The 13375-nt window shown below is 42.9% G+C and overlaps 2 protein-coding genes across 7 annotated transcripts in view; one reads left to right on the top strand and one right to left on the bottom strand.

Moving 5' to 3' along the window:
- Positions 1–1674, bottom strand: part of LOC141415593 (uncharacterized) — a 40861-nt gene extending 39187 nt beyond the window's left edge. For both annotated transcript variants that reach the window (XM_074052567.1, XM_074052568.1), the window contains exon 1: positions 478–1674. In XM_074052567.1, coding sequence (XP_073908668.1) covers positions 567–1433 — 867 coding nt within the window. In that variant the 5' untranslated portion in view covers positions 1434–1674 and the 3' untranslated portion in view covers positions 478–566. The remainder of the gene's footprint in view (positions 1–477) is intronic.
- The window catches only part of Ercc6l2 (ERCC excision repair 6 like 2), a 118896-nt gene that overhangs the window by 25821 nt on the left and 79700 nt on the right, over positions 1–13375 (top strand). For 3 of the 5 annotated variants that reach the window (XM_074052562.1, XM_074052561.1, XM_074052566.1), the window contains exon 3: positions 4415–4839. In XM_074052562.1, coding sequence (XP_073908663.1) covers positions 4415–4839 — 425 coding nt within the window. Of the gene's footprint in view, positions 1–965; positions 1105–4414; positions 4840–13375 lie in introns of those variants that run through there. The other 2 variants (XM_074052564.1, XM_074052563.1) reach the window with 1 other exon arrangement.

Genomic DNA, 13375 nt, shown 5'->3' with positions numbered 1-13375 from the left:
CGAAAACTTGAGGCAGTCGGTTAGAGCAGCGACGGGAAGCGAGTACAGGCTCAGTCCAGCTACCCTACATTAATGGAATACTATGAGGTCATGCAAGCACTTTAACTCGGGCAGGAACCGTTTCCGGGTCTGCAAGGGTTTCAGACAGGCAGGCAGAACCCACGTACCTTGAGAGCACTATACTGCCCTGAAGACGTTCAGACACTCTGGATACTTTGCTTAGCCTCAATTCTCCCGCTAGTATTTTTAGATGGGGGAGAGGAGCCGGATTTTAATGGCATTTCTACGTTTACCTTCTATGTCTGGCAAGTGTTGCTGGCTCTACTCTAGCATAAGTTACAATGTATTCAAAAGTGCGTGACCCAAGAAAACGCGCTCCAGGAGGGGCGTGTCTGGCCTCCCAAAGTGCAGGGCATCCGACCACACGACAGCACAGATAAGGCAGAACGCCACGATCGCGGGAACGACGGTCCTTACCGGCCCTTAAACAAAGGCAACAGACCAAAGGCCCTCCAGCGACCCTGCAGCAAGATCCGCATCGGCAAGGCCCAAGGCTCGCGATACTTTCAACTATCGCGGGACCTTGTGGCGAGGTTTCCCCTCGGAGAGGGAAGATTGCCCCGCCCACAAAACGAAGGTTGTCGTCTCGCGGTATCTTGGTGACAGTTCGGAGGTCCGTTCTCGCGATATTTTCCTGAGTCAAGGAGGGGCAGTGGCGGTGGGAGGTAGAGCGAGGGAGGCCGGACGTGCAGAGGGAACTTTAGGGGTCGCGGTGTCCACCACCTGTCCTTCCCCTGCGGCAGAGCGCGAGGCGCCAAGGTCACCGCAACCCTGCCAGCTCGGGCGCTGCCGTTCCCGTCTCCCGGCCCCCTTAGGCTCAATTTCTGCACCCCACCCGCCCTGCGGCTTCGGGCTCCAGGGAGGGGGGCGATGTTCGGAGGGCGGCGGGAGGTGGTGTGGGGCGCGGCCGGGCCGCCCACCGTCTTCTCGCCGTCCTCCGTCGCCTGCTGGGTGTGGAGTGCAGTTGACGGCTCAGTCAGGCCCCTGCCCCCGGCCCGATGGATCCTTCTGTCCCGACGCCCCGCGCGGAGTGCGCCCGCAAAGGTATGAGCTGCGAGCTCGCCTCCCTGCCCGGACACCTGTCCTCTGCGCCGCGTCGGACCCTGCGCGCCAGTGCACTTCCGGTGCAGGTTTTCCGTCCCTCGGACACCTGTCCGCCGCGTCGGACCCTGCGCACCAGTGCACTTCCGGTGCAGGTCTTCCCTTCCAGACACTTGTTGGTACCCGGTGCGCCAGTGCACTTCCGGTGCGGGCTTTTTAGACACCTGTCCACCGCGGCGCGTCGACCCCGGATGCCAGTGCACTTCCGGCACAGGTTTTTCCCTTTTGAGGGACAGCTGCAGCTTGTGACCCTCTTGGTGGCAGGGCGACATGGTCTTGGAGCGAGGGCTGCCTCTGAATTCCTCGCCCAGCAGTTCCGCGCGGTTTCCTTATCTGTGAAGTAGTGATCCTTGCTGGGTTTTTGTGATTATTAAGTGAGGTGGGACGTGTGCAAAGCGCTTCTGCCCACCCCGCGCCTGCGCCTAGCGAGCGCCCAGTCCGTGAATGGTAGACGGTTAAGTAAGTAGGACAGAGGTTGGCCTGTTCAGACTGCAGTTTGCCGTTATTACACAAAGAACTTAGGGGGAGGGTGCTGGTGAAGGAGCAGAAGGTCACGGGCCCCGGGTGGGAGCACGCTTGCCGTGTTTAAAAACAGCACGGAGGGAGGGACCATTACCCCTGGTCCCCATTTCACCCGACAGAAAATCCTCCCAGTTTTAGCAAGTTTACGTTTTGGAGATTGCATACCGAGAAGTTCACCCCTAGCTCAAATTTGATTGAATCTATTTAGCTCCAGAAATGTTCCAAACTCAGGAGCCAAAAAGACCCAAACATCCGTCTGTGATGCCCTTCAGGCGTTTCCACCTGCTGTGCCACCCGAGACATTTTTCTTTAAATGTAGTCCCCAATGCTTTCTTCTCACAGCACTCTGTTCTTCCAGAGCTCTTCTTCCAACTACATATTTGTATCCTTTCTCTTATATATCAAGAGTCTGTTTTCATTAATAAATTCAGTATGTTTATTTATTGAGTGTTCTGTGTAGTCCTTGGGATAAAATTTTGAACAATACGCACTTTTTTCTTGGAAGGGAAATTACCTCTGGTAGAAGAGAAGAAACAGAAAGAAGTAAACACAATAATTAAACATTGTGATAAGCACTACAGAGGTAATAAAAAACTAAGAGAGTAATGGGGTTTCCTCCATTAAGGTGGACTGGTTGCAGAGAGATGGGTTTAGAGTAATTTAGGAGAACACTGATGGTGGCATGCATTAGAGCAAAGGTCATCAAACTACTGCCCAGGGACCAAACTTACTTTTATAAATAAAGTTTTATTAGGGCACAGCCATGTCCATTTGTTGAGGTATTGTCTGTAGCTTTTTTGGCTTTACAGAGGCAGGAGAATGTATTGGCCTGCAAAATCTAATTTAGCAAGTAGCTAATAACTGGCAAACAGAAAAAGTTTGCCAGCCTTTGCTTTAGAGAGACAGTGGCATGGAGGAAAGTGATGTGTATTTGAAGTAGAACCAGAAAGACATTCTGATGGACTGAATGTGGAAGTAACATGACAAGAGGATTGGGGGGGGGGGGGGCTGAGAGTTTTCTGCCTTGGAAAATTGACTGTAAACGATCCTGGTTAACATGGTGCAGAAAGACTAGTCACCATCATTCTTGACATCGGTTTTCTTCAATATCTGTGGTACAATATCTGGTGAACAACTGGTGCTTAAAACACATGTGGAATAATAAATTAATGAATTGAGTCTTAAAAAGTGAGAGGCATTTTCTGGGGAGGCAAACAGGCCATGTGAAACAAGCGGTGTGTTCAGAATGACTGAGGCCCCAGGCATCTTTAGATTTAAGGCCGAACAGTACTTCTCTGAGAACAAGACCCATTTCCCTGTATGTTGTTTTGCCTGTAGAATAGATCAGGGTATTCCACATTAAAACTCTTTGAGAATAATATAACAGTTCTCAAATAGTTTGGATCCAAAGGTTAAAAAGGGAGAACAGATTTCCATTTGCTCTTATGATCATTGTGGTATAATAACCTCACCAAAATTAGTAGGAATAATGGTTTTACTTTTGAGGAACAAATGATGAGAAATGTCATAATGACTTATTCTTGCTTAAGACATAAACATGTCATTGTAATCATGAATGTTATGAAGATCTAATTTGAGATCGTCAAGACGACCCTAGGGAGTCAGGTGCTGGTGGCGCATGTCTGTAATCCTAGCTACTCAGGAGGCAGAGATCAGTAGGATCATGATTCAAAGCCAGCAAAATAGTTCTACAAGACCCTATCTCAAAACCCTTCACAAAAAAGGGCTGGTGGAGTGGCTCAAGGTGTAGGCCCTGAGTTCAAGCCCCAGTACTGCTAAAAAAAAAAAAAAAAAACAAACAAAAAAACAAGACCTTAGGGAACTACTAATGGTACTGTCAGTGAGAAACATGTAAGACAAATAATTCCCAATAATCTTACACTTATTGCCATGTAATTCTTCTTGGATTCTTGTTGTAAGAAGTTCCATTTAGAAAATTGTGTTTAGCTTTCTCTATTCACTATCTTTTAATTGTACTAGTAGACTGCTCTAGAGGGACTCCTTTCCCCACAGTACTGTAGGAAAGAAAGTGGATGGCTATATGGGCAAGCATAGAATGGAGATCAGACTCAAAAAAATAGTAGCCAGCTCTTCATATCCATCACTCTGTGGTTGAATTGGAGGCTCCCTTGGCTAGTTGCACACAGTTGAAGCACTGGTTTAAAAGCAGCAATACTGACAATGAGAAGAAACACCTGTCTCCAGAAATAGGAGGTAGGACAACTATAAAAAAGCAGACAGACAGACTACAGAAGCATAGCCGTCCAGAGAATTGAACCCCAGTCATACTCTTATTCTAGCCAGTGATGATGACGTCTACAATGCTTGTGAGGCAGTCATAGTGTTTAAATCAGTGGTTCTCAACCCTGGCTGTGTGTCAGAATCATTTGAACTCAACAATAGCATCAAACAAAATAGTAAAACCAAATCCCGTGGCGCCCATATTCCCTGGATCAGAATCACCAGAGATGGTGTCAAGCAGTATAATTTTTAAAACTCCAGGAGAAATTACGACATACAGGCAAGATAAGAATCATAGGAAGAAGAGTTATTTACTCATTATACTGTTTATTATATGAGAACATATCATAGGGTATTTTAGGAATATATCTGTACCTGTAATTCAACTTGTTTTCTGATAGCAGTGGATAAATGAGGTATTACTTTATATGTAGTTTTGACATTTTTATTTTCTTCTTTATTATTATAGACAGATGGCATCCAGGAGAACGATGTCTTGCCCCTTCTCCAGATAGTGAAAAACTCTGTGAAGCAAGCATAAAATCTGTCACAGTGGATGAAAGCGGGAAGTCATTTGCAGTTATCTTATATTCAGATTTTCAAGAAAGAAGAATACCTCTTAAACAGCTTCAAGAAGTAAAACCTATTAAAGAGTGCCCCAGGAATTTTATATTTGATGATGAAGATTTGGAAAAACCTTATTTCCCAGACCGAAAAGTTCCGTCGTCTGCTAGTGCTTTTAATTTATCCAAAGATGGAGATGCTATTCCTTACACTATTAATAGGTATTTGAGAGGCTACCAGAGAGAAGGAGCCCAGTTTCTCTATGGCCACTATGTCCGAGGAAGAGGGTGTATTCTCGGTGATGACATGGGACTCGGGAAAACAGTTCAGGTATTTATTTTCACTACTTTACAATTGAGTCTCAGCAAGGTCATTATATTGTGTACCAGAGTGGGTGCCATATGCAAACCTCTGCTTGTACTCCAACTCAGGATGGGTATTTGTGTGCGTGCATCTGTATATTTGTTTTTGTCTTCAACTAGTCTTACAGTCTCAGAATTGAGGTGGTGTCTCAGTTATTTTGTCCTCAATGCTTAGTGTTTACTCTGGCACTTAATACCAAAAATAATGTTTTGGTATAATTTGGTTTGCTTTTACCTTCGGTGATGTTATTACTAAGACATCAACTATACTATAAGTAATCTTTCTAATAATACTGAAGGAATTTACTGTAATGTAAAAGATGACGACATTGATTCCTGCAGGCTTTTTTGTGCATATGGCTTGGAGTATATCATATCGGAAGTTTCTTAGTTTCTTAATCTAGAATCCCAGAGCCTTTGAGAGACCATCTTATTCCCTAGAATGTGCACCAGAGTTTGTAGACTAGTATTCTTCTGCAGAGGACATCTGCGTCAGCTACGTGTTCTGTAAAACAAAGGACCCCTGAGTCCAGCAGGTTACGTGGATACACACCTCAAGGCTTCTGTGATGGGGATCCAGTGCAGCTTTGCTGGGTCCTCTTGCTTTGCCTCTCACAATGCTGCAGTCATCAGGGCAGACTGGGAAAGACGCACTTCCTAGCACATGTGCTTGGAGTAGTGTTCAGCCCTAGTTTTCTCCCAAACTGATGGGTGGAGTCTCCTTGGCTTCCTGCACAGGGGTCTCTTGGAGCACCTCAGAGTGTGGTGGCTCAGTTCATGGGAGAGCAAGTAAGATGACAGTCACGGTCTTGCACCCTAATCACTGCTCACTAGAGGGAAGTTGGCAGATCAGTTGTACTCAACAGGAGGATATAAGTGGTGAAAGCCAAGATTACTGGGAGCCCTGGTAGAATTGCTCAGGTCCTTAGCTTTCCTTAGATTTTTCAGAGGAATTCGTGATTCTAAAAGATTAGCATTTGGAACCTAAACGTTATACTAAATAATCACTCTGGACTGTCAGAGTGTTTGCCTAGTTTGTGATTCAGTCATTGTGCGTTTCCTTCCTAATAATTGAATTTAAGGTCTCTTCGTGGGTTAGTGCAACTTCAAGGTAAGTGAAAAACTAAGTGTGGTTTCTAAAAGTAGCCTTATAATGCTACTGTGTATGAAGCTGAAGCGTGAAAAGCCAGGCAAAGGTGAAGTCCTTCAGAACTTGGCATGCTACCCTTAGCTGTGCTTCCTCTCAGCCCTGGCAGTTCAGGTAGTCGAAAGCCATGCCCCTGGGAGGTGGTCAGTAAAGGTATGTGAAGTGCATGGACTTGCATTCTTAGGAGAGACAGCAGTTGGAAAGAACAAAGAGAGGAGGCTTCTGGGAACTACCATCTGTGACCAAGATATGTGGATGACTACTAAAGGAAGATAAAGTACATTTCTCTTCTCTTCTCTGCATATGCCAGACTCCTGTTCACTGCCCATCTGTGACTAGCCAGTGTGCGTTCACCCTCCTGATCAGAAACATGAGGGTGCTGTAAAAAGCCACTGCAGTTCGGGAGCCACCACCCTAAATTAGTAAATAAAGCTCAAATTCTAGGGCACCATTTGGTCACCAACTTTCATGCTGAAGCCCACAGTGCCAAAAAAATTCCCTTTATTTTCCATTTTATAAGACTGTTCTTGACGTGGTTGATTTTGTTTCATGAGCTCATGTTACCTGATGTGCTGAAACATACTTGGGAGGGAATCCAAGTACAAAATCCAAGGTTTTTATGAAAATTTCCCAGAATTTCACCAAATTCTCACACCTCATTCAACAGGTAATTTCCTTCATGCATGACATTTAATCCATTATAATAAGCAATTTCAACTGGACTATACAAGTCTGGGAACCTGACCTTTGGCAACCAGACCCTCACTGGCCTTTCTAGGTGATCATTGGGCCAGCGCTGTTTGTCACAACAGTAAATTCTTGGGTCTGTCCCAGACACAGTGCATAGACGTCTAGGGGTAGGGAGGAGGGCCCAGCAACTTGAGTTCTAGCACACCCTCCCACCAAGGTCTGAGAGCCCTTGCTCAGGCTGCATTTCAGAGGAGCAGAAAATGTTGGTGAATCTGGGTGTTAGCTCAGTGGACGTTTGTTAAGAGAGTGTTTATTCCATGTGACTTGTCGGTTTTTAAGAAATAATAAATTTTCAGAACTGAAAATATTAGCGATACTCATGTTCAGCTTCTTAGTAAATGAAGAAACTCAGGCATGAGAACACTAAGTGACTCCCAATGCAAGTCATAACCAGAACATCTCCACCTTCGTTCTCAGTCTGGATCTCACTCCCCTCCCTCTGCACTCTGCTGCCTATCAACTTCATGAGTACAGTGAACTAAATGCCTCTCACTGATCCTAATCCATTCATTCAGTCAGCTGACATTTATTAAACATGCACACAGGGCCTAACGTGGTCGCACATGACAGCCTACTATAAACGTGTGTGATCACTGCTCTTCCAGAGGTTACACTGGAAGGATATGAACACATGTAGCTCAGGGGTGTCCTGTAGTCTGACAGGATCAGGGGAGGAGTCAGTCTGCCTGAGCTGTCAAGGAAGGACCCAGAGGAAGGTTCATATTTTCATCCTTTGCTTTGAAAGGACTAATTTGAGTGATACCATTAGGACCGTTTAATTGAAGACTTAGGCCTAGTATAGTGTTTGAAATGCTTATCATAAAAGTGAAGAACTCGAATTCATTGACTCAGAATGACTTATTTTTTAATCTTAATGAGGGAATTGGCTTTGGCAAGCGCCGAGTCTTAAGGATGACTGTGCGGCAAGTGCAAAATGACACGTCTTACATACTTCCTTCCCTACCGCTCTGGGAAGGAGATGGATTACTGTTGTACCTTTTGAGCAGCAGAAATAGAATTTTGCAAATCATGAAGACTTCTGAGTATTTATTTCTGCACTTTTAGGTATTACATCATCAAAGATGTCATTACTTACTGGGGGTTATCATTTTCAGAAGGTCTGTATGGTAAACCTCAAGCCTGAGAAAAATGGTAGGATCACTGATAACTAAAGCTTGCTTAGGCTAGTTTAGGTAATATGATCATTAATAGATTCAAAGCTGTGCAAAAATTGGAAGGTTATTTGGATCACAAGTCATGTTCATTGGTGATTATAGTAGTAAGAAAAACAATATTTTTATTTTTATCATGAAAATACTATAATATCCAATGTAAAAGGTTACTGCCATGACAAAAATGTAGCATTTGAAAGATGAGTTTGTGTTTCTGGTTTTGGTCTGTGGTTCAGATCGCAGGAATAGAGCTTGGTAAAGAGAGATGGTCTAGGCTTTCTTTGAAAACAGTATGGGTTTTTTGTTTGTTGGTTTTATAAGCAAATAAAAGTCATCATACTTTGTGACATGTGAATCTGAACACTCTCTGTATCTTTTTATGTCCCAGGGAGATGAAAAAAGTAATGTGTGTATCCTTTCCTTTTTGTCCTGTGAGAAATAAGTAGTTTTGCCAGGCCTTCTTTCTGCTTGGATCTAAGGGAGGTTTTTGCACCATTTCATAGCCTCACTTTTACTCTGCCATGAGCTGACTGTGTGTGAGGAGAAATGCCTATAAAATTGTTGGCTTGGCAGAGTTTAGGAAGGAATGCCTATAAAAACAGAACACTTTCCCAGAGTAGGGTTTCTTTCTGAAATGCAGCTTTAGGCCTTTACTATTCCAGAGGTGGCAGATTTAAATACTTATTTATGTTCTTTTCATCCATAAACAAGTGTAAAACTAGTCCACAGTAAAGCACATTCTGGCTTTTTCTTTGCAGATTGGTTTTCTAAACCTGCATTGTAAGTTTGATACTCATCTTCTGGAGTTAAGATTTTGATAAGCCGCTACTGTCTCAGTAGAGTGTGACAGAGATGGGCAGACCTTCGCCCAAAATGCACATTCCCTTTGGCTTTGAGTTGGGGCCACATGACAGAGCCTGTGTTTCCCCAGTCTCCTGTATGTCAGGGGGTTTGTGACAAAGTTCAGTCCACAGAAATCAGGGTAGAAATGCTGAGTGCCATCGACAGCTCTGGTTCCTAAAACCCACCTGCCCTGTCTTTCCACTCTCTCTCTTCCCTCCCCCCTTGGGTACTGATGTATCGTTTTCTGGCATTAACTTTATCATCATATAGAGCTAAGAGTTTGTCAGTGATTTACTTTGCCTGTCCTTAGTGTGTATTCTCAACTAAAGTAACTATTTTCACTTCAACTTACTTTGTAGTGCAGGGGCAATGTCAGAAGGTAGTGTCGACTATTAGTGTCAGAAGGAGGTGAAAATGTTTTTTAAGGAAATCATTAATGTATTTATTGAATTAACTGTAGGTGATTCATAATTAGAGCTTACAAATTTAGTTTCTCTAAAATTTCAAAGATGGGAGTTGTTAGTTGTTGTTTTTTGTCAGTACTGCAGTTTGAACTGAGGGCCTCGCACTTGCAAGGCAGCGATCTACCATTTGAGACACACCTCCAGCCCTTTTTTGCTTTACTTTGATTTTAGATGGGGTCCCTACTTCCACCCAGTTGGACCTTGGGTCACAATCTTCCTACCTCCACCTCCTGAGTAGCGAAACTACAGAGCGGACCACAGGCCTGTACCACCACATGCAGCTTATTTGTTGAGATAGGGTCTTGCTGACTTTTTGCCCAAGCGGGTCTCAGACCTTGCTCCCATTCCCCCTCTTCTCTGCCTCCCAAGTAGCTGGGATTATAAGCATGAACCTCCGCCCCCTTGCCTAACCCGGATCTGAGATTCTTAAATAAATAAAAGACGTATTTCATGTTCTTTAAGGGAAGTTTTGTTTGTTTTTTGAAACTACATCTTGCTGGTCTTGCAATCCTGTTTCTACCTCTCAAATGCTAGGATTGCAGGCCTGTCACGCCAGCTATTCTAAGGAATTTGACAAATGATGTTAGAATTAAGATTATATGTTGTGTTGTATAGCTGAGCAGATTGAACTATGAGGTAACATAATTAAGAATATGTTTTTTCCTATAATAAAACAATCCATAGTTGAGTTAAGAGCAATTAATGAGGTCTTTCCATGACTTCGTTTCACTTGTCATATAGTGTCTAATAGGTATCTTTTTTGCCTTTCATTGGTTACCTAAAATTAAAAATTATACACAGATATATATATATACACATGTACATATACATATATTATATATATATATATATATATATATATATATATATATATATATAAAAGCAACATAAGTATGTGTATATTACGGTATACTTACAAACAGTATAATTGACACACCTTATGACAAATGTCTGCATGGCGTGACCAGCATGCTGGTCAAGGTGCAGAAAGACCCTCACCTCCAGCGCTTCTTCATGCCCCTTTCTAGTCAGGGCCCTCGCACTCCAACTTTTAATTATACATTTTCCATGATTCAGTATTATATTCCAAGAATTCGTCAGAACCTTTTTCCATGATTCAGTATTATATTTCAAGAATTGGTCAGAACCCAAAATATTGTTAATATGTACATCAATAAATTCCGTAAATTCTAACCCGTATTGCATATTTGAAAATACAATGCATAAATAGCTTTAAGCTAAGCTTAAGTGATAGGAGAAATGTTTAATTTGTCCAGTGCTTCAGCTCAGTCATGTGCTCCCCTGCTGGGTCCTACACGGCCAGTTTGCTCAGCTCGGTCTCGCCTAGAGTGCTGGGTCACTGCGTTTTCTGTCTGTGTTTGGCTTTCTTCCCACGTTCCTTCAGCACACCGCCCAGCCTTCCACCTGCTGCCACCCCAAATCAGCTGATTCCACATTGCTGAGTACCACAGTAGTCTAGACTATTCCAGCACCCAGCACAGCGCCTGCTGTGTAGTAGGTAAAAAGCATGGTTATGTGGGTCTGGCTAGTGTTGAGTTATCCCTGCGTGCCAGGCTCTGTGGAGGCATTTTCTGTTAAACCTCTGGGTCAATTGGGTGTGATTGATGGACACTTCAGGTTCACAGAGAGGTTATGCCAGTTGCCCACGGGCACAAAACTATTACCAAGCTGGTTGGTCAGAACCCAAAGCTTTGCCTTAATTCCTGCAAATTAGAATGCAAATTTTGTCAGGATTTTTTTAAAGCTCAGGACATTTTGACCATTCTTGTATGTCATTATTTTACTATCTTTTGGAAAACATAATTTGCTCAAAATCTACTTTATTTTAGTAAACAAAATGGAACACATGGAACAAAAAGCTTCCTTATGTTTAATGGAACAGTGCTGCAAAAATAGCTAGTGTTTATTGAACCGTTGGTATGCACTAGCTTGACACTTTATTACAGTTTCTGCTTTTTAAAGAACAAAAACCATTCTGATTGTGTGATAACACACAAATGCATTCTTCTAAAAGCTATACTTTTTTTAGCAGCCACTTTGCCATTTTAAAGGGCACATTTCAGTGCATGCATAGCACGAGGGAACCCCCTCTCTAGTTTTAAAGCTTCTTCACAAAACAGCAAAGCACCCTTTCCTGGCAACCACTGTCATTTCCTCTGCCTCTGTGCATCTGCATGACTAAATGGCTCACACAAAAGGAGTCACACAGCGTGTGGGTGTTTGTGTCTGGCCCTTTTCACTTGCTGCAGTGTTTTGAGGCTCACCAAGTTGCACTGCATCAGTACTTCACTCCTTTGTCCTCCCTGTGGGCGAATGACTTTGCATTGTGCCTGTCACACAGTGCGGTCTTTCGCCCTTTGATGGACACTTGGGTTGTTTCTCGCTGCTAGGGATACCACCTCTGTAAACAGTGTGCAGGTTTCTGTGTGAGTACATGTTTTCATTTCATACATGTACATACGTGTATGTGTGTATTCACTTTGTAATGGGATTGCAGGGTCGTGTGGTGATAGCGATGTTTCATTTCCTTCTGAGGAACCTGTGTGCCCTTTCCCACAGTGCCTATGCCATCTCACGTTTCCACCAACAGCACAGGTTTCCTGTTTCTCCACATCAGTGCCAGCACTTGTCCTGAAGCCATCTGCTGCCTGTGGAGTGGCATCTCACTATGGATTTGGTTCGCATTTCTTTGGTAGCCTCTGATGTTGAACATATGTCATGGCTGCCTGTGCGTCTTTCAGAAGTGAATATTCAAGTTGGTTTTTAACTGGGCTTGTCATTTTTATTGTTGAGTTATAGGACTTCTTTATATACTTTAGATACTAAACCTTTATCAGATACACGATTTGTAAATATTTCTCCCATTCTGTGGGTTGTCTTTTTAACTTTCCTGATACTATGATGCACAACAGTTTTTCATTTTATGAAGCACAATCTGTTTTTATTTTGTTGAACAAGTTATAATTTTAATGAGTGTTATGGGTATTAATAAATAAAATGAGGTCATTCTTTCTATATGCTATTCTGATGTTGCTTTCTTCCCTTAAACATAAGTTTGGGCGATCTTTGTGTCTGTATGTAAAGACCTACCTCATTCATTTAAATTACTGCATACCATAGAATAGGTCCTCTGTAATGTAGTTAACCATTCCTCTAGGGGAAAGGGCTTTTGTGTTGTTGCCTGTTTCTAATGTGACAGATAGTGAGGGATCTGTAGGATAGTGGAATTCTGGATCATATACATTTGCACTTTGAATTTGGATAGAAACTGTCAATTTGCAGACACAGTGAGCATGGGTAGTCCTTTCTATTCCAAAAGAATTCATCTTTTCCATTTCCCCAGTATACTACACCACCCCATGCTTAATCTAAAGTAATCAGCTTTATCTGTCTGTGCTTTCATGGTTAGAGCTTTCAGCGTTCTGCTTAATTCTCCCTGTATCCTGAGGTCATGAAGGTACTCTCTCTTCAATTCTAGTTTTCTACTGTTGACTTTCACCCTAGGATTCCCAGCCCCCACACTGATTTCTGAGTGCAACGTGAGGAAGACCTCCAAATCCCCTTTTTCTGTATGTGCCTAATTGTCCTGAAGCTTTTACTGAAAAGAGCATCTCGTCACCACCTCGCCATGATGAGCCCAGTCCATGTGTCTAGGGTTGCTTCTGGTCTTCTGTGTTTATTCTGTTGACTTCACTTCCACCCGGCTTTGTGTTGTCACCTTTTAGTGTTTGTGGGATCTGGGTGATACCTGTCTATGTAAGTTCCTTTTGTTTTTTTTGTGGTTTTTGTTGTTTGAAGTCAGATTCACACTTGGCTAGACAGGTGCTTTATCTCTTGAACCACTCCACCAGCTCTGTATGTTTACTTTTTATTGTTTTTATTTTATTCTTGTTTTTCTAATAAGATTTATTTATTTTGTTGATTCTTTTCAATATCTGACTTTTAGCTTTCATTTTCGCTGTTGTTTGTCTGTTTGGAATTTCCTTGATTTCTGCAGTTATTTACGATGTTTTCCTCCTTATTGAGAGCATTTTGCTCCTGGTTTCCTAGCTTACTAAAATAGAACCCTGTGTCATTAATTTCATTCCTTTCATCTTACGGTCTAAA

The sequence above is a fragment of the Castor canadensis genome, chromosome 13 (assembly GCF_047511655.1).
Source record: "Castor canadensis chromosome 13, mCasCan1.hap1v2, whole genome shotgun sequence".
In the NCBI taxonomy this organism is placed as follows: Eukaryota; Metazoa; Chordata; class Mammalia; order Rodentia; family Castoridae; genus Castor; species Castor canadensis.
This window is presented reverse-complemented; position numbering and strand designations above follow the sequence as displayed.